The sequence below is a fragment of the Podarcis liolepis genome (genome assembly GCF_965112155.1).
Source record: "Podarcis liolepis genome assembly, chromosome: 6".
NCBI classification, from domain to species: Eukaryota; Metazoa; Chordata; class Lepidosauria; order Squamata; family Lacertidae; genus Podarcis; species Podarcis liolepis.
Genome location: NC_139559.1, coordinates 8,184,005 through 8,208,175, shown reverse-complemented (window position 1 = coordinate 8,208,175; position 24,171 = coordinate 8,184,005). Strand labels below are relative to the sequence as shown.

At 46.4% G+C, this 24,171-nt stretch overlaps 1 protein-coding gene across 6 annotated transcripts in view; it reads right to left on the bottom strand.

Moving 5' to 3' along the window:
- The window catches only part of KCNQ2 (potassium voltage-gated channel subfamily Q member 2), a 151,885-nt gene extending 129,329 nt beyond the window's left edge, over nt 1-22,556 (bottom strand). For 3 of the 6 annotated variants that reach the window (XM_083507454.1, XM_083507455.1, XM_083507456.1), the window contains exon 1: nt 22,219-22,548. In XM_083507454.1, the coding sequence (XP_083363580.1) occupies nt 22,219-22,511 (293 nt within the window). In that variant the 5' untranslated portion in view covers nt 22,512-22,548. Of the gene's footprint in view, nt 1-22,218 lie in introns of all 6 variants that reach the window. The other 3 variants (XM_083507453.1, XM_083507452.1, XM_083507457.1) reach the window with 3 other exon arrangements.
- Nucleotides 22,557-24,171: the final 1,615 nt, after the last annotated feature.

Sequence of the window (24,171 nt, the reverse complement as noted above, 5' to 3'; positions counted from 1 at the left end):
GAGGAATGGTATGCAACAGAGGCATAGCATGTCCCAGGTTCATACAAAACAATCTCCCATCCAAAGGAAGAAAAATCATTCCTGGTGGAAGCTCACGTTTAAATTGCTGCGCTTACATACCCTGCCACACGGTCACATTCAATAAGTTGGTTTTCCAGCAAACGTGAAGCCAATCCCTCATTCCCAGATGCCCCAGCTCTACCAAGAGAGCCAGTGTGGTGTAGTGGTTAAGAGCGGTAGTCTCGTAATCTGGGAAACCGGGTTCGTGTCTCCGCTCCTCCACATGCAGCTGCTGGGTGACCTTGGGCCAGTCACACTTCTGTGAAGTCTCTCAGCCCCACTCACCTCACAGAGTGTTTGTTGTGGGGGAGGAAGGGAAAGGAGAATGTTAGCCGCTTTGAGACTCCTTAAAGGGAGTGAAAGGCGGGATATCAAATCCAAACTCTTCTTCTTCTTCTTCAATCTGACAGCAAAACAGCAATTCAGTCTTAAGACATAATGAGACGGCATTCCTGCAGTTGCAAAATCAAAAGCCTAATTGCCTGTGAACTCAGTTCCAGAATGAACATTCACAGATGCTCACTGGCTATTGGAAAGGGCATAGCTAGTTTGAAAACTTTGGGAGATATCTGCAGGGACACAGGTCTGCAATTCCTTGCAAATAATAATAATAATTTATTTTTAAAGATTAAACAAATAGATAATAATATTTATCCACACCACTGGTAAAAGTGAGTGGTGATAACAGTGGTATTTTGGGCTTGCCAATCGGAAAGTTGGAGGTTCGAATCCCCGTGATGGAGTGAGCTCCCATTGCTGTGTCCCAGCTCCTGCCAACCTAGCAGTTCGAAAGCACGTCAAAGTGCAAGTAGATAAATAGGTACCGCTGCGGCGGGAAGGTAAATGGTGTTTCCATGCACTCTGGCTTCCATCACAGTGCTCTGTTGCACCAGAAGTGGTTTAGTAGTCATGCTGGCTACATGACCAGGAAAGCTGTCTGTGGACAAATGCCAGCTCCCTCGGCCTGAAAGCGAGATGAGCGCCGCACACCCATAGTCGCCTTTGACTGGACTTAACCGTGTGGGGTCCTTTACCTTTTACCTTACCAGTTCCTTGAGACAGCTGATTTGACCCCAGTAAATCTGTTTGGATTACTGCAACACACTCTATGCAGGGGCTGCCTTTGACAAGTGCTCAGAAACTTCCACGGGTTCAAAGAGCTGCAGCCAGATTGCTGAGCGGGGCAGTTTATTGGAAGAGCAGACGACTGCCTTGTCATGACACTTCCACTGGCTATCGGTCTGTTTGCAGGCACAATTCAAAGCTCTGGTTAGGATCTATAAAGTGCTACATGGCTTAGGTCCAAATTCTCTGAAAGACCACATTCTCTCATATCATAGAATCATAGAGTTGGAAGAGACCACAAGGGCCATTGAGTCCAACCCCCTGCCAAGCAGGAAACACCATCAGAGCACTCCTTGACATATGGTTGTCAAGCCTCTGCTTAAAGACCTCCAAAGTAGGAGACTCCACCACACTCCTTGGCAGCAAATTCCACTGTCGAACAGCTCTTACTGTCAGGAAGTTCTTCCTAATGTTTAGGTGGAATCTTCTTTCTTGTAGTTTGGATCCATTGCTCCGTGTCCGCTTCTCTGGAGCAGCAGAAAACAACCTTTCTCCGTCCTCTATGTGACATCCTTTTATATATTTGAACATGGCTATCATATCACCCCTTAACCTCCTCTTCTCCAGGCTAAACATGCCCAGCTCCCTTAACCGTTCCTCATAAGGCATCGTTTCCAGGCCTTTGACCATTTTGGTTGCCCTCCTCTGGAAAACGTTCCAGTTTGTCAGTGTCCTTCTTGAATTGTGGTGCCCAGAACTGGACACAGTACTCCAGGTGAGGTCTGACCAGAGCAGAATACAGTGGCACTATTACTTCCCTTGATCTAGATGCTATACTCCTATTGGTGCAGCCCAGAATTGCATTGGCTTTTTTAGCTGCCGCGTCACACTGTTGGCTCATGTCAAGTTTGTGGTCAACCAAGACTCCTAGATCCTGCCCGGATTTTATGATATTCAGGGAAGGCCCTTCTCTCAGTCCCAACACCCTCACAGGTACTCTTGGTGAGGATGTAGGAGAAGGGCCTTCTTGGTGGCTGCTCCCAGACTTTGAAACTTCCTCCTTAGAGAATCTGGAATGGCTCTCTCCTTGTCCTTCTGCCATCAGATGAAAACCTCATTCCAACAGGCTTTGGGGAACTGAATGAAAGGACTGGTGCCGTACTGTTTTTATTGTAAATATTTACAGGTTTTAAAACAGATTTTATATATGTATATAATTTTAATTCTATTAATGTCTAATTGTTTTTAATGCATGTTTTTTCGTATGTTTTCTTGTTTTTTCTGTAAGCCTCCTTGAGTCCCATCAGGGGAAAATGCAGGGTATAAATCATCAACAACAACAGTTTCTTGCACTCATATTTCAAACAAGCAAGTAGAACGTATAAAGAGAAACCGTCAATAACCTTCTCAAACCTTTCCCCACTTGCCCACACACTAACTTGTTTATTATGCAAATTGATCATTATTATTCAAAACCAAGTAGCTGAAACTTGCCTCTCCAGATTTGCCCAAGGGAACGAACAATCACAAGACCTTGTTGGGGGAAAAACTGAAGCAATTCCTAAACTACATTACAATCTGTGCAAACAATTTTTTGGCAAAGGCTTTTCGCACTGCACTGAAATGCATCTGCTCACCGGATCAATCGCATTAGTCTGGATTCTTCCTTATTCCCAAAAGGAATGGAGAACCTGATCAGCACTCTAAGCGAGCAAGTTGAAGGGGAGGGGCATTTGACCCTGAACCGCCTGCAAACACCCCTCCAAAGTACTAAATCAGGCATCCCCAAACTCACCCCTCCAGATGTTTTGGGACTACAACTCCCATCATCCCTAGCTAAAAGGACCAGTGGTCAGGGATGATGGGAATTGTAGTCCCAAAACATCTGGAGGGCCGAGTTTGGGGGTGCCTGTACTAAAGCAAAAATACGCACTTTTTTAATACCAACTGGGCAAGGATTTCCTTGTATGTAAGCACACAGACTCACTCAGGGGGCTATTTCCACGAGGTCCAGGTTCATGCCAACATAGAAATATTGCAAGATTTCCTCCAGAAACAGCAGCAGCACACACAATTCCACACTGAACTGTCATTCCCAAAACAGCAATTCAAAATGTGCGACAGCAACGTTGTGAGATCCAGTCCAGAAGTAAAACAGAACATTCACAAAACGGTACACCCTGAAAGTAAAATTCTAGGCGGCAGATTTCCATGGGAAGAGAGCAAGCTACAAGACGGGCTATCTCACACCACATCGCTCAAGATTAACGAGGTAGAATTTCTCATTTGCTGCCAAGATGCATGCATTTTTGGAGGGGAGGGGGAACTTGGTCAGCCAAATTTGTGTCTTGGCATTCAGACAAATGTCAACCTAAGCAACATTCTGCTGGCCATCATGCATTGTAAGTCCACACCACAAAGCGATCGCCCACGCCACATGGCAGACTAGTGGGCATCAATGGCTTGCCACACTGATTCAGCCAGCAGGGGCAGCCACTACCGCAAAACTCAGCAATTTCCAGTGGCCTCATTCAGTCCACATCTTCGGCGGCAAGTTCTCAAGTGCAGGGAAATCGAGGGATTGGCTTCCATGTGGGAAAACAGCCCTGTCTCTGATCTCCTTCCTGTAGAGATGCTCGCATCACTTTTGAGAGTCCAAGATGACGGGCGCCCATCAATCACATTAAGCTGCCTTGAAGGCAACGTGAACGCTGTACAGTAACAGACTGTACTCTGCAATTCCCTGCGTGAAGCTGCAGGCGCGTGGCATCAATCCGCACTCCTGCTTTCTTCCTTACGGGCTGCCAGCATGCTGAGCTTGCGGCAATTCCTACAGGCCAACGTTTTCGTTAGACCAGCGGCTCTCCGATGTAAGGGATAGGCATTAAGAACCCGCCTGCACATTACACGACTCCCGTGGCAATCTGCCCAGCTCTGCTTGTAAAGGAAGCTGATCTTCAGATAAGGAGGGATGGAAAGGTTTGCAAGGGCTGCCTTAAATCCTTGCTGTCCTGGGATGGTGGAAGCCATTACAGGTTTGGACTCACCACAGCGGTTTCTTGCTAGAAGCAGGAGAGGGAAGAGAGTTATCAGCTGCCCAGACAATCTCCTTCCTGTTATCTCTGGCAGGTGATCTTCCCAACTCTGAACCATGGGGTAAAGCAACTGCACAATATAACAACAGGAAAGGCGGTAGGACTGGTTGGACATAGAGGAATGGTGGGGAAAACTAGGTGTAAACTGTTTAAATTCTTATTTGCTGATATTTAATTTTATTGTTAACTATTAGAGTCTAATGGATTGTTGAATATTGCTTTATTTAAGTTGCTTATTCTAAAGTTATGTTTTTATTATGGCTTTTTTGCATTGGATCAGAATGTTATTAGGTGTGCGATCTTTGCTGTCCATGTAATAATAATAATAATAATAATAATAATAATAATAATAATAATAATAATAATACTTTATTTCTACCCCGCCCATCTGGCAGGGTTTCCCCAGCCACTCTGGGCGGTTTCCAGCAAAAGATTAAAAATACATTCAAACATCAGTCATTAAAAACTTCCCTAAAGAGGGCTGCCTTCAGATGTCTTCTAAATGTCAGATTTTGTTGTTTCTTCAGCTTGTGTCGGGCCTCAAAGAATCCGATCCCCCTCCCTCACAGCTGGCAGCCAGAAATGGAAAAACAAGAAGTTCTTACCAAGGTTTTTATTTCAATATTCACAGAGAGAGAGACGTATGATGCTGCCTCTTAGATAACTGTGTTGCTCCGAGTTAAGTCCCACCCCCTCAGTTCCTCCTATTCTAGGTCATCCCTGTCCTTTCTGCCTCTGAGCTTTTGTTCTCCTACTCTCAAGGCATGCCTGGTCCTGGAAGGGGGGGTCAGGAATGCTTTCTAGAGATTCTGAGTCTGTCAGCTATCTCTCCCCCGTGCTTCCTCTTCCTCCTGCTCCTCTCCCAATATTTCTCAGCTTCTCCCCTCTGCAGCCTTTGAACTATGACCTTCTGCAAACCACTGTTCTAAATCTATATCATCTCCCTCTTCTCTGGGAAGTGCAGCAGAAGGAGGGGGGGCAGTCTTCACCATTCCTCCTAAGTCCAGTCTCTGACAGCTTGCAAACCGCCTTGTGTATAGTAACATAGAAAGGCGGTATACAAATTAAAAGTGAAATGAAAGTGAAACGAAATCTCTGGCTCAGCGCTGTCTTTAGCATATGCACTGCCGGGGTGCAAAGATCCGCCCAGCACCCCCAAAATTAGTTTGGCCCCCAAATTAACTTTTATTATGCTTATGTCAGACACCACGCTTATGCCTTATCTCTTGTTTACATCCTGACAAGCGCCACCGTTGTGAACGGCTGGCGCGGCGCGTCTTTGGAAAATGAGCGCACAAAGTCAAAAGTCCTTAGTGAAACAGTAGGTATACATTTTGTTAATACCTAGGTATATATGTATTTTGTTTTTCTAGCTTGATCAAAATTATTTATTGTTTCATAACAGGTAGATAGTTAAGAGCTTAGGCGGTTTCAGCGGCAAGTGCTCGGCACGCCCCAGAATTTGGCACCTAGGTGCCCCACACCCCTTGCACCCCCAGGTAAAGATGGCCCTGCTCTGACTTATTCCTTCCCTGGTCCAGCCCTCCTCCCAAGTAGACAGGTTTTGCAGAAACAGTCCGATGCAAAGACAGGGGTTTGCGACGCACATCCTTTCTAAACATGGCGATATTGTCACACACACACACACCAGATCAGTTAATATCCTTGGAACAGGAAAGTTTGGATAAGAAATCAGGAAAACGCAAAGCACTCAAAGACAGGAAGCTTGAAGGATGGGTAGATGTCAGCCAGATGGAGCCAGCAGGTTTCTCCCCGAAGTGCTGCCAGCCTCGTTCCTAGAAGATGCGGCCCTTGGGTGCTTTTGGGGGCTCAGCCTTTGTCAGAGGAGAAGAAGGGAAATCTAATGAGACCTGACATTTTGCTGAGAACCACACGCCTTAAGAGCACAGCGGGGTGAACCAGCTCTGTCCAAAGGAGCTGGCCAAGTTTACCGAAATGCAGCATCAGCAACTCTCCAAAAACAGCATCTTTGAGCGGCAGCAAAGAAGGCAAGGAAATGCAATTAGAATAGGGGTTGTTTTTCCCCCCGATGAGTGATGGATGAGAGAGACCTTCTCAAAATTATGCAGTGTGCAAAAGCAGCTCTTTTTTCATGGTTTGGTTCTCTATTTCAACGGCTTTCTCTCTAGGAAGTGGGGTCACCTTACCTGCCAAATAGCAACTGAGGACGGCGGCGCAGTTTTATTTGGGGTGCAGCATAGTCCCCTCTCACACATTGTAGGCCTATTCCTAATCCCACCAGCAATTAAATTATTTTTAACATAGCATCTAGCCCAGGCTTCCTCAACCTCGGCCCTCCAGATGTTTTGAGACTACAATTCCCATCATCCCTGACCACTGGTCCTGCTAGCTAGGGATCATGGGAGTTGTAGGCCAGAAACATCTGGAGGGCTGAGGTTGAGGAAGCCTGATCTAGCTCCATCTGGACTATACAGTTCAAGCAATATCATGGCACTTTAGACAGTCGTGCCTACTGTCCAAGAATCCTGGGAATCCTATTTATTATTATATTTTTATAGCGCCCCTTGTCTGAGGATCACAGGGGGCTTTACAATGGGAAAAACCCCAAAATACATTACATGGTAACAAACAAAACTACATCCCCAAATGAGTTCTGGCTGAAAACAACAACCCTGCATTGGGTCCAAGGGCATCTCGCCCATAGAGGCAAGTTCTGGAGGGCGCCAGGGAAGAGGCGAAGACTGGACGCAGCACCTTCCAGCATCAGCTTGCTGCCCTCACCCGGCTCACTAAAGCGGCACCGCGCCCGGAGCCTCACCTCTTCCCTGCCAGAGGAGCTGCTCTCCAGCCGCTGCCCACCTCCTCCAGTCCCGGAAAGCTGCCAGCAGCACCGTAAAAAGGTCAGCAACTGGGAAATGGGGGGCGCACCGGAGGGATCTTTGCACCACGGCACCGGATATACCGTATTTTTCACTCCATAAGACACACCTGGCCATAAGATAGTTTTTAGAGGAGGAAAACAAGAAAAAAAATATTCTGAATGAAACAGTGGATGTATGATTTTTGTGGTTCATGCTGTGGCCACAGACATGTGATCTGATGGTGAATTTGGGGTGACCCAATGTAAAAATCCTGAGGATCCATAGGCTTTTACCTCCCCCCTCCCAGGCAGCCTCCGCTAGTGTCCCTTATCTCTCTTCCAATTCCACCAATCAGCTGTTTCCTTTCAACACTCCCTTCCCTCTTGTTCGCCTTAGTGTCTTTTCCTTAGCTGGAGCAGTTTTTTGCTCCTCCTTTTCTTCTAATTTCTCTCCTCATTGCGTTAGTATTCCTGTTTCCCCCCTTTGCAAGTTTACCGTCTTTCCCTCCCCCCTCCCAGACAGCCTCCTTTATCTCTAGCGCCCCTTATCTCTCTCCCCGATCGGCAAACAATCAGCGACTTTGTTTCAACACCCACTTCCCTCTTTCAAAAAAAAAAAAAAAGCATGATCTGCTTTTTGCCCCTGGGCAATTCGGCTCCAGGGACCACACGTTCACTCTATAAGACGCACAGACATTTCCCCTTATTTTTAGGAAGAAAAAAGTGCATCTTATGGAGCAAAAAATACGGGATTCTACAGTGCCACCTCTTAGTTGCCCTTTCTCCAAATTAAAAGTCCAAAACACTGCAGCCTTTAACTGACTCCATTAAGCAGTATCATACAGCTGCCCATTGGCAACCTGAGATGCCCTTCGCTTTGGTGATACAGGCAGAAGGCCACTTATATATGCAGCTTCCTGTGGCACAGGTGAAGATGAAGGCTTCTCTTAACGCATCCTAACGTGGCGCCAGACTTTTGTATTGTACCTACATACATGATCTGCTTTTTGCCCTGGGCAATTCAGCTCCAGGGACCACACATTCGCTCCATAAGACGCACAGACATTTCCCCTTACTTTTTAGGAAGAAAAAAGTGTGTCTTATGGAGTAAAAAATATGGTACTTAAGACGGCCCTGAGTGGGTCTACCCTTGAGCAAAACCTAGTTGACTACCACCCTACATTTCCAAGAAACACAGTTTGATAGAATTGGGTAAGTGACTACAGATTGCCGTTTTAAATTTTTGGCTTGCTAAGCAGCGGAAAACCAAAAAGTCTCTCCCTCTCTTGAAATACAAGACTGGGAGCTTGTGGTTTGTTATCCAAGTCACCTTATACGCCACTTTATTTATGATAGTAATTTACTCCAAACAGGCAGAGGAGGGGGGGGGACTTCCAAGAGAGACAGTTATCAGCAAAATCTTTTTTCCGGTCTCATGTCCCAGGGTAATTATTTATTGCAGTTGCCAAACACAGTGCTTGAATTGCGCTTCCTCAGCTGTACAGTTATGATTTTGTCACTTTTCTGTTCTGGGCAAAGTTATAATGCCAAAGTACGGGGAGGGGAGGAAGCAGCAAACAATAAAAAGTGGAGCACGAATCGTAAGAGATGCTGGTCTTCGGCCTCCAGAAAAGATACTGGCCAGTTCACATCAGAAAGCTGGAATGGCATAGTGGTTAGCGTGTTGGACTAGGACCTGGGAGACCAGGGTTCGAATCCCCATTCGGCCATGAAACTCACTGGGTGACTTGAGAGACAATCACTGCCTCTCAACCCAACCTAACTCACAGGTTTGTTGTGCGGATTAAATGAGGAAGGAGAAACCTATGTATACCACCTTGAGCTACTTGGAAGAAGGGACGTGGGTGGCGCTGTGGTCTAAACCACTGAGCCTCTTGGGCTTGCCGATCAGAAGGTCGGTGGTTCGAATCCCCGTGATGGGGTGAGCTCCCATTGCTCTGTCCCAGCTCCTGACAACCTAGCAGTTCAAAAGCATGCCAGTGCAAGAAGGTAAATAGGTACCGCTTTGGTGGGAAGGTAAACGGCATTTCTGTGCACTCTGATTTCCGTCACGGTGTCCCGTTGCACCAGAAGCGGTTTAGTCATGCTGGCCACATGACCCGGAAAGCTGTCTGTGGACAAACACCAGCTCCCTCGGCCTGAAAGCGAGATGAGTGCCGCAACCCCATAGTCGCCTTTGACCGGACTTAACCCTCCAGGGGTCCTTTACCTTTACCTTACTTGGAAGAAAAGGTGGGATATTAATGCAATGAATAATAGTAGTAATAATACTATTATTAGAGCATTCACACATGGGACTGCCTCTCCTGGTATGCCCCGCAGAGGACCTTAAGGTCCACAAATCACAACACTTTGGAGGTCCCGAGCCTCAAGGAGGTTAGATTGGTCTCAACTAGGGCCAGGGCCTTATCAGTACTGGCCCCGACTTGGTGGAAGGTTCTGTCACAAGAGACTAGGGCCCTGCAGGACTTGACATCTTTCCGTAGGGCCTGCAAGACAGAGCTGTTCCATCTGGCCTTTGGTTTGGACTCAGTCTGACCCTTCTGTTTCCCTCCCCTTAGGGTTTTGATCTATGGGCTACTTTTAAAATGTGGCTGCATCTTAAATTGCATTTTAACCTGTATTTTAAATTGTGGCTTTTCTTTTCTTATTATGCTTTTTACTGTAATTTTACTGGTGTTAGCCGCCCTGAGCCCGGCTCTGGCTGGGGAGGGTGGGGTATAAATAAAAATGTATTATTATTATTATTATTATTATTATTATTATTATTATTATTATGTGATTGTTGCAACATCACACACCAAAGCATAGCTAAACAATGGAACTTGTTCCAATGAGAGACAGTGATGGCTGCAAACTCGGATGGCTTCAAATAGTGTTACGTTCTGCATTCACTGCTGGAGTCCGCATGCCTCTGTATACAATGTTAGAAACTCAGATATATAAGCTAGCTTGAGCACGTCACCATCAAGAAATCGAGGTAGGAATAAGCCAACATATGTGCAGACTGTCCCTGGATCCAGTGACTTTTCTTCTTGAAGCTCTCAAAGTTCTTAATCCAGCTCAAGGTTGTCTTCTGAACCAGCCAGGTGTTTATTTTATTTATTTTAATTTACTGAAGATTTTATTAGACAAACAGATTCTTAAAATACATGCAATGCCAACAAAATAACATTCACCATGTTATAAAGATGATAAAGAATATAAATATAAAAAGAAAAGAATGGAAAAGAACAGAAAAGAACAGAAAAAAGCAAAGAGAAAGAAGAATGAATAAAGGCAAAGGCATAATGTTATCCACTGTTTGAATGAGCAAAGAATGAAACTTCTGACTATACCCATTGTACTAATTTACAATTAAACTATTATTTACACAGTTGCATGAAGGTGTTTTTCATTAACTTAATTTAACTCTATCTAACAAATACAGTGGTACCTCAGGTTAAGTACTTAATTCATTCCGGAGGTCCGTCCTTAACCTGAAACTGTTCTTAAACTGAAGTACCACTTTAGCTAATGGGGCCTCCTGCTGCTGCCGCGCTGCCAGAGCACGATTTCTGTTCTCACCCTGAAGCAAAGTTCTTTACCCAAGGTATTATTTCTGGGTTAGAGGAGTCTGTAACCTGAAGCATATCTGACCTGAAGCGTATGTAACCCGAGGTACCACTGTACTTTGTATTGCATGGCTCATTCAATGCTAGCCAGATGTTTAACTGAGAATCAATCACAGTCAGTTCATTCTTTGAAAAATTGGACTTTAGAGCTGTGTTGCCCACAAAATGGCAACTAGACATTCCATTTTGGTGACTGTAACCGTGGTTAAAGGAGCCATGTGGGCTGCAATTCTGGGCTGCATCAATAGGAGTATAGCATCTAGATCAAGGGAAGTAATAGTGCCACTGTATTCTGCTCTGGTCAGACCTCACCTGGAGTACTGTGTCCAGTTCTGGGCACCACAGTTCAAGAAGGACACTGACAAACTGGAACGTGTCCAGAGGAGGGCAACCAAAATGGTCAAAGGCCTGGAAACGATGCCTTATGAGGAACGGCTAAGGGAGCTGGGCATGTTTAGCCTGGAGAAGAGGAGGTTAAGGGGTGATATGATAGCCATGTTCAAATATATAAAAGGATGTCACATAGAGGAGGGAGAAAGGTTGTTTTCTGCTGCTCCAGAGAAGCGGACACGGAGCAATGGATCCAAACTACAAGAAAGAAGATTCCACCTAAACATTAGGAAGAACTTCCTGACAGTAAGAGCTGTTTGACAGTGGAATTTGCTGCCAAGGAGTGTTGTGGAGTCTCCTTCTTTGGAGGTCTTTAAGCAGAGGCTTGACAACCATATGTCAGGAGTGCTCTGATGGTGTTTCCTGCTTGGCAGGGGGTTGGACTCGATGGCCCTTGTGGTCTATTCCAACTCTATGATTCTATGATTCTATGATTCTATCTGATTTGTCACTGTCAGAACAAAATACTGGATTAAATGAGCCTTTGGCTTGACCCAGCAAGGCTTTTCTTGTGTTCTTATACAGCTAAATAATAAATATCAAAGTGAACAGCATACTTAGTTCTTAAGAAGTATAACTCTCTCCAAATCAGGCAACAGACCTACTTCTTCCTTAACCAAGTCCCCTATCAACATCTCCACCTTATCCTAACTGAGCATCATTTCACTTGTACTAACGCAGCCCACCATCGATACCTTCTCCATCCAGAAAAGCGTTGCTCAAAGTTCTCCCGAAAAGTTGTGATCACCAACAATCCCTTCTGCCAAAAATAAAAAGGAAAACGCATCCTTGAACCCGCGACATTCCCCTTCAGAACTGCCAATGCTGACACAAAGGTCCCCCCCAAAAAATAGCAGATTCATCAGGACTAGCAACTTAACTCCTGGCACCATCTCCAGCTGCGTAATTCCATTAAAGCCAATAGATGCTCCAGGGCCAAATGTCAGCTCCGCTTCTTGTTGCTCCAAAAAAAAAAAAAAGATACAATATAAATAAATAAATAAATAAATAAATAAATAAAAAGCACAATGTTTGCCTACTGAACGCTCTCTATCTATTTTTTTTTTAAAAAATATTTATTAGCGTTTCCAATTTTTTACAAACAAAAAGAAAAAAACAAACATAAAAACATTAAAAACACATAAATTTCACAACTTATTTTCTCATAACATATTTCCCCGACCTCCTCGTACCTCCCCTTCTTGTATATCCAGTTCAAATTATTTATACAGCAAATCCTTATCTCAAAGCATTACAGCTTAAAAAAAGAAAAAGAAAACACCTTATTTTCTCTCCAACATCTTAGATTATTGTAACTTTAAATTCTTGCTTACAAAAAGAAAACCATTTTATCATAATTACAGCTTGAAACCACTTAATTTCAATCCAACATCATTCAACATTCCTTAATTTTACAGTATTTTTGTAGAAAGTCCTTAAATTTTTTCCAGTCTTCTTCTGCCGACTCTTCTCCCTGGTCACGGATTCTGCTAGTCATTTCTGCCAGTGAACGCTCTCTATCTAACAGCATCAATGCATCTTTGCAAAAGGTATGTATTACATCTCATGTCAGGGTGAGCCAAGATCTGCTAGCGGAGAGATGGCCAAAGCTTTCCGCCATTCCGATAGTCCCCTGCCAAAATATTTGCATCGTTGCTGGAGATCTTAGCGTGACCCAGAGGATATCAAGAAGGCAGGAAGGAAGGTTCTTTGTCACTGTCATCTGAAAATTCCCTAACCTTACACACAGGTCATATAATTGTACAGTGGTACCTCGGGTTACAGACTCTTCAGGTTACAGACACTTCAGGTTACAGGCTCCTCTAACCCGGAAATAGTACCTCGGGTTAAGAACTTTGCTTCAGGATGAGAGCAGAAATCGTGCGGCAGCAATGGGAGGCCCCATTAGCTAAAGTGGTACCTCAGGTTGAGAACAGTCTTAAGAACGAACCTCCAGAATGAATTACGGTAAGTTCTTAACCCGAGGTACCACTGTAAATCCTAGAACTAACAGAGTTAACAGAAATGGCTGTTTTTTCTAGGGCTATACATTGGTACCTCGGGTTACAGGCGCTTCAGGTTACAGATGCTTCAGGTTACAGACTCCGCTAACCCAGAAATAGTACCTCGGGTTAAGAACTTTGTTTCAGGATGAGAACAGAAATCACGCAGCGGCGCAGCGGCAGTGGGAGGCCCCATTAGCCAAAGTGGTGCTTCAGGTCAAGAACAATTTCAGGTTAAGAACGGACCTCCAGAACGAATTAAGTTCTGAACCAGATGTACCACTGTACCAATTATTTGCCCATTTTGATTTTGGAGGTGAACTTTCCCGGTTTACAAGGATGTTCATGCTTTTTCACATCTCTTCTCCACAAATTTTCCCAATCCGACTTTCACTTTTAATGCAAGTTCTCCTCCCCACCCCCATACACACACAATGTGTTCACAGCTTCTTTCTACTTCAAAAAGCGATTCCAGCCAACCAGGAGTCACATAGTGAACAAGATGTCATCCCAACACTAAGAGAACCAATCATATCGGACCATGTGCTGACATCATCAATGGCAAACAATGCTTCCTGAACTGACCACATGCCAATCAGGAACGTGCAAGCAATTGAGGGCTACATTTTTGTCCTTTTCACAGCAATCACTGAAAAATCACCAAAGGGAGGGGCTTTCAAATACGATATCTTTATTGTCATTGTCCCATACAGAACAATGAAATTGAAAAATCTACGTAAGACATTCAAAAACCCCTAAAAACTCTGAAACCCCATTTTAAAATACAATATACTACTATAGAGACTCCTTATACTGCGTTTAAAAGCAGAATTGCATTTGGGTAGAAACTGTTTCTCAGGCGGCTAGTCCTGAGATGATGAAATACTGATGAAAATGTTATTAAATCCCCCCTTTGTTTGTTTGTTTGTTTGACACCAGTTGTATCACACCTTTTCCTCCAAATAGCTCAAGGTAGGATCATTGGTTCTCCCCATCCTCATTTTATCATCACAACAACCCTGTGAGGTGGGCTAAGCTGAGAGTGAGGGACTCTCGGTGAGCTTCATGGCTGAGTGGAGATTTGAACCCTGGTCTCCCAGGTCTTAGTCCAACACTCTAACCATTGCACCACACTGTCTCTCCCTTCCCCCTCCATAGTGAGTATGACAACCATTATCTCTCCCATCAGGGATGATAGTGAAGTGGATCTTCACAGTGAGTCTTTGAACAGATGCGAGGGACTGCTGTGAAATGTGATTTTACAAGGGGTCTCCACGCAGTTGTCATAACTCATCAACTAGCCCAGGGTGAGGTCGTGGGATTAAAGTTTGCCCGTGATAATTACAGACCAAGCGTCCTTTTTACTACTGGTCTATGTCAGGTTGCTATCATGAATCAGTGATCTAGGTCACTGTCTCTCATCACACGCAGCAATTTCAAAAAGCAGTCCATCGCCTGCTGATTACTTGGCGAAGTTCAAATGCTGTCCAATATTTCAGCAAAACACATCTTTCTTGATTTAAGCAGGATGTCAGCAGGGATCAGAATTCTTCTCTCTTCTCTGCTGGAGTCTGTGTTTTCTTATCCTCTCCTTAGTTTTGACACCCATTCAAATAACTGAACCTGCAGGTGCTTCGTGAGGATTAAGGCCTATTTAGAATTACAGGTCCATCATTTTAATATAGGGCAAAGCGGTGTGGATCTGTTCAAGTTTGAAGGTTTGTCGGTTGGCATCAAAAGGGTTCTTTCTCAGGGTGGTAGCCACGTTTTACTCAAAGTAAGCCAGTGTTAGAAACTCAGATATATAAGCTACAGTAGGTGCCAACCCTTAAACCAGGCTTACAGTCACGGAGCAATGGATCCAAACTACAAGAAAGAAGATTCCACCTAAACATTAGGAAGAACTTCCTGACAGTAAGAGCTGTTCGACAGCGGAATTTGCTGCCAAGGAGTGTGGTGGAGTCTCCTTCTTTGGAGGTCTTTAAGCAGAGGCTTGACAACCATATGTCAGGAGTGCTCTGATGGTGTTTCCTGCTTGGCAGGGGGTTGGACTCGATGGCCCTTGTGGTCTCTTCCAACTCTATGATTCTATGATTCTATGAAAATGAAACACCTAGCTGCCATTTTTGGGCCAGATAGCTCTAAGGTCTTATTTTTCAATATAACTTTTTGGTGGCCGACAGCCAGGTGCAAAATGCGCCTGGGAAATTTTGAACACTGGAATCAACCCACAAAAAATTAAAGAAGCCAAGCTAGTAATTTGCAATGACTAAGTAGGAGTAGCACTGGATCCTAATACAATCTGCAAGAGCTCTGCTGAAATCACAGGAAGGTATCTTGCACCTTCATGCCAGAAATATCTACTCCAGTCTTCCCAAACCTGATGACCTCCATATGTTTTAGACGAAAACTCCTATCAGCTCCAGCCAGCATGCTTGGCTAGTCAACTCTGACTCGCAGCATCTCATGAAGCCTTTCCAAACATGAGTATTAACAACACTGCCTGAGGCCACTGTAGAAACAGACGGCAGGTGGCCAGCCAGGAGCAGAATGTTGACTACCTCGCAGGGGTGTAAGCGCTGGGAAAACAGGAGCAGGCTGAAAGGCAGCTTTCGTGACCCGTCTTTTGCTAGCCCTGCTATACAGACAGGAATTATTCCAAGAGCATTGACCAGAGGCTGGCAACCTGCAGCCCTCAACAAGAACTTTAGGCCACTGGCAACTGGAAGCTGTCCCTCCCTCAATAACAACCTAGCAGGGAGGAAAAGACAGACAGAGAAGTTGGTGGCCCCCAAGAGATTACTCTCCAAGGGAATGTGGCCCTCGACAGAAGCAGGAAAAGGCTGCTGGCCCCTTAAATAAATGTAATGTGCAACACTACCACATAATAAATGTAATAAATAAATGTGATGTGCAACACTACTACAATGAAGCTGATCAGTGCAAAGTTTTGCAATGCGAGGCCGCATTACTCACTTCCAGTCAAGAGAGGTTTGCAAGACAGAGCCATATTTGACTCACAACAATCCAACAGAGCCAACAAAATTCTCAGAAACATGAGCAAACCCACCACTATGGGATGAGTGAATTATTCCTTCAAAGCCAACAGCTTTGATGTCACCACTCCTCTTCCTTGCGTCCAAGTTCGATTGAATAAAGGAATGTGCTGCTGACCAGATGTCTGCTGCCTGGAGTCGATGACACCAGCACTCAATGATCTGCATAGAATAGACTTTGTCTGGAGCCCTTTTTCTCCTTCCCCTATGGTGAGCCGTGATCTCATCTAGGTGACCAAGCAGTGGATTTTTTTTCTTTAAAAACGAAGTTAGTTGTTATTGTTTTCCCTCTAGGTCCACGGTTCTCAATGTGGGACACACGCCCCACAAGGGTGCAATGTGATTTTTAAGGGGGGCAATTCGAGAATGAGTTATTAACAGTGAATGGCCTTTTAGGCTTCCTCCGTGTGAATAGGAGTTCACTTTTTGAATAATAAGAATAATATGTCAAGGTGGGTGCATCAGGGTTTTAGAGATACAGTGGTACCTCCGGTTACATACGCTTCAGGTTACAGAAGCTTCAGGTCTGTACAGACTCCGCTAACCCAGAAATAGTACCTCGGGTTAAGAACTTTGCTTCAGGATGAGAACAAAAATTGTGCTCTGGTGGCGCGGTGGCAGCGGGAGGCCACATTAGCTAAAGTGGTGCTTCAGGTTAAGAACAGTTTCAGCTTAAGAACAGACCTCCAGAATGAATTAAGTTCTTAAACCGAGGTACCACTGTACTTAGGTGGGGCATGGGTAAAAAAAATGTTGGGAACCACTGCTCTAAGGCTATTGATGATCCATTATTATTATTATTATTATTATTATTATTATTATTATTATTATTTTATTGTTTATATGCCACCCACCTGACTGGGTTGCCCCAGTCTGGGCGGCTCCCAACAAAATATTAAAAACACAGTAAAACATCAACCAATACAATAGTTTTATCTGTTTGACATCTGATGGGAGAGCGTTCCACGGGGAGGATGCCCCTGCTGGGAAGGCCCTCTGCCTTGTTCCCTGTAACCTCACTTCTCGCAGTGAGGGAACCACCAGAAGGCCCTCGGAGGTGGACCTCAGCATCCGGGCTGAGCGATGGGGGTGGAGACGCTCCTTCAGGTATACAAGGCCAAAGCCATTAACGGCTTTAAAGGTCAGCACCAACACTTTGAATTGTGCTCGGAAACATACCAGGAGCCAGTACAGATCCTTTTGGACCGGGGTTATATGGTCCTGGTGGCTGCTCCCAGCTGCCGCATTCTGTATTAGCTGTAGTTTCCGAGTCACCTTCAAAGGTAGCCCCAAAGGTAGAGTGCATTGCAGTAGTCCAAGTGGGAGATAACCAGAGCATGCACCACCCTGGCAAGGCAGTCCGTGGGCAGGTAGGGTTTCAGTTAGAGAGCCAGTGTGGTGTAGTGGTTAAGAGCGGTAGTCACGTAATCTGGGAAACCAGGTTCGCGTCTCCGCTCCTCCACATGCAGCTGCTGGGTGACCTTGGGCCAGTCACACTTCTGTGAAGTCTCTCAGCCCCACTCACCTCACAGAGTGTTTGTTGTGGGGGAGGAAGGGAAAGGAGAATGTTAGCCGCTTTGAGACTCCTGAAGGGGAGTGAAAGGCGGGATATCAAATCCAAACTCCTCTTCTTCTTCTTCTTCTTCTTCTTCTTCTTCTTCTTCTTCAGTTGGTGTACCAGATGGAGCTGGTAGACAACCACGCCGGAAACAGAATTAACCTGAGCCTCCATGGACATGTTCATTGGTTTCATCACAACTCTTCTTGGTGTCTAAGTTCAATTTAATAAAGCAATGTGCCACCAGATGAAATGAGCTCCCATGACCTACAAAGTTTAGGGATCCCTGAACCAGATACTGTGATCTGCCCCCTTTTGCCATTGGTTCAAGATCCTAGTTACGACCTACCACGCCCCAGGTGCAACAGACCTGAGAAACCATCTCCACGCCTAACGTTCCACCATTGCAGCCTTTACGTTTCAGGGTGGTATTCCTGCTGCATTCACCATCTATGCACCAAGTTAGGACTGCAGAGAAGATTGTTTGATGGTGGCTGGGCCTCTCAGCATTGCGACCTTCTTCCCGCAGAGACTCCCCAAAGCCCAAATGTGACAACAAAGGCAAGTGTGCAAAAATGAAGCAACCGCGTGGAATATTCTTTCCAGGACTGTCCCACTTTGGACGGCAGGTTGGGGAACTAGAACCACAGAATTGTAGAGTTGGAAGGGACCGCAAGGGTCATCTAGTCCAACTCCCTGCAATGCAGGAATTTCAGCTAAAGCATCCATGACAGATGTCCATCCAACCTCTGCTTAAAAACCTCCAAGGAAGGAGAGTCCACAACCTTGTGAAGGAGACTGTCCCACTGTCAAACAGCTCTTACCATCAGAAAGTTTTTTCTGATGTTTAGTTGGAATCTCCTTTCTTGTAACTTGAAGCCATTGGCCTCCAGAGCAGGAGAAAACTGAGATCTTCGGATGAAGGGCAGTATACACATTTAATAAAGAAATAACCTGGAAGGGCCCTTTTCCCAGGTTGGGCCCAAACCTGAGTCTGGACTCACAGCCCTTCTAAAGCCCTTTCTCAGAAACATGAATATTCCAGTTACCTCAAGAGTGGGGAACCTATGACCTTCCTGATGTTGCTGAACTACAACTCCCATCAGCCCCTGCAAGCATGTCCAATGGGCAGGAGTGATGGGGGTTACGACACGATATGATACGATGATACAGTAATCTTTATTGTCATTGTCCCATACAGAACAACGAAATTGAAAAAATCTACATCAGACATTCAAAAACAAGCCTGCTATCCCAGCCTGGTTAGCCCCCTAAAAACTCTGATACCCCATAATTAAATGCAATATACTCCCATAGAGACTACCTTATCTTGTAGTTTAGCGACACCTGGAGAGCCAAAGGTCCCCCTCTCCTGATCTGGAAGAACCACAGGTTCTTAATTTTTGCTCTTTCTGGTTCTTAGGTGGCATAAAATCACAAAGGCCCTGAAAATGTACATACAATGCCCCCTCTTTTTTTCATAGTTTAAAACTTGAATATATGAAAGTTTTGAACATAAATGCATATAGAACGTACTCTTGTTCTGAATTTCTCCACTGCCACCAAGACTTTCCCCCCACCAACCGTTGAAAGCAAAAGCACCACCTAAAAATTCATAAATAGTACCTACAACTCTCCCCACCCTCCCCAAGATCAGCGATATTTCGGAGCAGGGGGGGGAATGCTCAAAGCCTTTGTGAGTAATTCCATTTCAGCAGATTTTCAATGCCATTTAAATAAAAAGATCCCCCCCCCAAGTGACCACACACCAACAGAACACATCTCATATTATCTCCAGGTTTTAAGAACAGGCCAGAAAAGAGTTCCATGGGTCCGTGGGAATGATAAATGAAAGCAGCTCTGGCCAAAATCCATAAAAAAACCCTTTCCATTTCAACAAGCCTTCAGATTGCAGTGCTATGCATGTTGCCTTTAAGTCCAATGAACATAAAGGGGCTCGTTTCTGTGTAACCGTGCATAGGACTGAATTGTTAGCCATTTTCACCTGTCCCCATACAAGACACCCATTGATGTTGATTCATACCCGACAAAGTACAAATCTTACTTATACCTGTCAATATAGCTAGAACGGAACGGCTGTGCTGCACGTAAATGAGTGGCAATTTTACTAAGTGCATCGTGAAAGCAACCTATGCTTGATTAATCATCGCATTTTCATTTGTATCCCCTGCCTGTCTTTTCTATAATTTGGTGGGGGTTTTTTAAAAAAAGAAACACACACATGCTTCTTGCAGCTGAGCAATTATATCCATGCAGCCATCCCTTGAAGGACTGGTGTGTCAACATCTGCCTTTTGTCCCTGAATTTCCCCTCTCTGCTCCTGATGAGAAAGCTCCCAGCTCCAATTTGCATCCCTTTCTAGAGCCATCTCTCCAGTATCTCCAACGTCAACAGTGCAAGGAGGGGAAGCAGGCAACCAAGACGTCTTAGCTGTGCAGCCTTGCACTTCTCGCATCAAATAGAGGAGCTGGATCTACAGAGGCGCTTCTAATCTGAAAGCAGGCAGGGGAGTAGGAGAAATGAAGGGGATGATGAGAGAGAAAGCCATGGAGGGGTGAGATATAGTTGGGTCTGTGTACCATTCAGCCAGAGATAGTGCTACGGTGAGACTACGCCACGGAAGGAGCAAAGCAGTGAGCAATTCTGCTCCACAGATTTGAGCCAAAAGGGAATCGCATCTGCTGTACATACAGACATTCAACATACAAGTCCTTGCTCCTTTGCACATGGGACAAAAGGATGGAGCATTTGCTCCACACTAAAATTGGGAAGAAAAAGACACTGTGTTCCAGCAGGCATAATCTTGGGCAAAAATGGGACTGGGGTTTTATCCCTGCAGCTACCTAGGCCCAACCGGTTGTATAAAAGCTCCCCATCAGAAGAGAAACAGTTTCCCCATCTGTACATTGGGGCTAGTGGCGAGGATGATAATAGAGCCTGGCAGAGACTGGGCAGCATCATCATAAGAATCCCAAAATGCTGTCTCAACAGTAACTTTGATTTACTGCATGAAGCCCTTGGGGAGAAGGTACACAGCAAGTCATTCCCTCCCCCCTTGCAATTATTCCTCCAACTGTTTGCAAAGAAAGTATCATGACTGATAGCAGGTAGCTGTCATTTGGCTGGAAGCGGAGGAGAGGGGAGATGAAGACACAAGCAAACAGGCTCTGAAATGAAATGAACATTTATCCACTAGAGCAGGCCAGCCACCCTGCCAGAGGCAGGTAGACGTGTGTCTTTATCAGAGAGAAATACAAAAACAGGGAAAGTTGGCGATGCCCAGTTCTGGGATCTTGCCTTTGAGATGATGGAGCTGAATAACCCAAGGTCCTGAATAACCCAAAAAACTAACTGCAATCCAATCTTGCGCTCCCCTGAGCCTACCGCTGCAAGCAGTCTGCCATCACAACATACAGTAGCAATGAGTTCCACAGGTAACTGATGCATTGTACCAAGCACTATTCCCTTTCGTTTTGTTTCTTTAGATATACAGCTTACCACTTTCAATGGATGGCTCCCTCGTTTGTTTGGGTTTTCTTTGTTTTGTTTTGTTTTTAGATTAGCGAGAGGGTGAGTCATTTTTTCTACCCTTCCGTCTCTTCCTCCTCACCCCCCTCCCCGGTTGTTGCTACATCTCTCACCTTTTTCTGTTTTTACCCAATGATGGATCGATGGCTAAGCAAAGCTTAATGGACACGTGTCTCCCCAACCCCCACCTCTGCAAGCAAAGCAGCCTGGCGCCAGAATCGAGGCCCAAAACTAACTGGTTATGGCAGGGGTTTTTTGGTTTTGTGTTGTTGTTTTTAAGAGTAGCAAACTGGCGAGTAACCCTACCGCGCAAACAGCAGGGGAAACTGGCACAAATCGGTGCACGGGAAGGGATGGGAAATAGGTAGCAGTGCCTTGCCTATTCATCTCTTTGCAGCTTGCAGATACAGCTTGCAGATAGCACTTCCTTCCAGATACATCCAAGAGAAATAGGTAGGATGGGGGGGAGGGGGGGCTATGGTGGGCGATCTCCAAGGATGGACGGCAGAAGGGTAGGTGGCTAGGCAGATATTTACAACGGGAGATCTCCCGACTAGGTGCCTAGGTGGACTGAACGATAGATGGAAGGAATGGCACAGCGACGGATGGAGAAGAGGAAGAGGGAGGGATGATGCTGTAGGAAAAGGTTGGGAATGCTGCAAGGAGAATAAATGGAGGTGGATGGAGAAGGGGGAATTGGCTGGGAGGAAGGAATCCTAGATGGAGGGGCCCGTGGCTGGAGGGGGCAGGATTGGAAGGAGGGTTTTCAAAGGGTTATCGATTAAAGGGGTGCGGGCGCCTTTCGGCTTGCCAGAAGAGATGTGGAGGCAGCGGAGATGGAATGGAGAGGTGGTCCTACGCGGCTGGAGCGGTGGTGGGTCTTAAAGCGGCGGCTCCCACCCCCCCACCCCCAGTTGAGACCACTACCACCACCTCCCGCCCGTCCGCCGGCTCCCTTTACTCACACGTAAGCGTGGTAAATGAACGCCCAGCCTCGGGGCCTCTCGAGCACGTTGTAGAGGAAATTCTGGAGCTTGCGGTAGAAGGCGTTCCTCTTGGGCGGCTTGCCGGAGACGGCCGAGCGGGGCTTGCTGAGGATGGAGCCGCGCTTGCTGCCGCCCTCGGGGCCGGCGATGAGCAGCGCGCCGTCGCGGGTGGAGTCCGGCGCGCCGGGATCGAGACCCACGAAGCCCACCTTGAGCTTCTTCTCGCCCGACGCGCTCGGGTACACGCCTCCGTTGCGCGATTTCTGCACCATCCTGCTTTGGTGGGGGGGTGGGGGTTTGCGATGGGGCGGCGATGGGGGGGAAGGATGGGGAGGGGGGGTCTCAGAGGGGCTGCGAGGGGGGAGCAGGAGGAGGGTGAGGAGGGCGGAGGGGCTGCCCCGGGCCGGATGGGGGCCGTGGCATGGCGGGGGTTGCGGGGCGCGGGGAGCGGTCGGCGAGGAAGAGGCGCGGAGGAGGGAGGAGGAAGAAGAGCGGGCGCTGCGGCGGAGGATGCCGCAGCTTCCCCGCGCTGGCGAAGGAGCCGGAGGAGCGGAGGGGAGGGAGGCGGCGGCGGGTGGCCGGGAGGGGGAGCGGCGTGGAGGGAAAGCGAGAAGGAGCTTCTGCAATCTGGGCAGCCCACTCTCCGCCTGCTTTTGGCGCAGCTCCGCCCCGACGCCGGCGGTGCCTCCCCGCGCCCCCTCCCTTAACCCTTCCTGCGCCTCTCTCGGGCTGCCGGCAGCCTTGGCAACGGCGCAGGCGGGGGGGGGCGGGGGAATCACACCATCAAAATATTCTATTCAAATATACCGTCGATATTTGAATAAAATATTGGGGGGCCCAGGTAAGGCTCTCCCCACATGATCGATCAGGCGTCCATGCGCACCATCTGAATGACAATACCAATCAACTTGGGGGGGGGGGACTAGCCCCTTCAAATATTTTATTTTGGGGTGGCAAAGGAACCGTTGCGCATCATCCAACTGCTAGGGGTCGAGGTCTCTTGCCCCAGTCCAATAAAGTCCCCCCCACTCCGTTGATGGGCAAATGATATGGGTACACCACGTCATGTGATCAGTTATTCAGGGCTGAGCTTACCTGGTTTCCCCTCCCCCCAATATTTGATTCAAGTTGGCACCCCTGGACCTCGGCCCCTAAGTGTTGGTTCCTATGCACAGAATAATAGAATTGTAGTGTTGGAAGGGACCCTAGGGTCATCTAGTCCAACCCCTGCAATTCAGGAATATTTTGCCCAGTGTGGAACTCGAACCCACGACCCTGAGATTAAGAGCCTCATGCTCTACCAACTGAGATCGCGGTGGTCCCTTCCGACTCTACAATTTCGTGAACACAAAGCACAATCCTCCAACGACCTTATTGAAAGAAACCAGAACCTGGGTTCTGCAGAACTGACACTCGAACTCAGGTCGCAAGGGAGAAATGTGCTAAGAAGAAGAAGAAGAGTTTAGATTTGATATCCCGCTTTATCACTACCCTAAGGAGTCTCAAAGCGGCTAACATTCTCCTTTCCCTTCCTCCCCCACAACAAACACTCTGTGGGGCTAAGAGACTTCAGAGAAGTGTGACTGGCCCAAGGTCACCCAGCAGCTGCAGGTGGAGGAGCGGGGAAGCGAACCCGGTTCACCAGATTACGAGTCCACCGCTCTTAACCACTACACCACACTGGAAGGCATGCTTGGCAAATCCACACTGTGATCAACTCCCACCCGAAAAACAATGTCCCCGCTGTGGAAGGACGTGTGGATCCAGAATTGGCTTCCACAGTCACTTACGGACTCATTGTTAAATCCAAGTTTATGGAAGACAATCTTACTCAGCTATGAGTGATCGCCAAAGAAGAAGAATAAATTATAATAAATCTTTATTTATACCCCGCCCTTCCCAGTGAAGAAGAAGAAGAAGAAGCATGCAGAA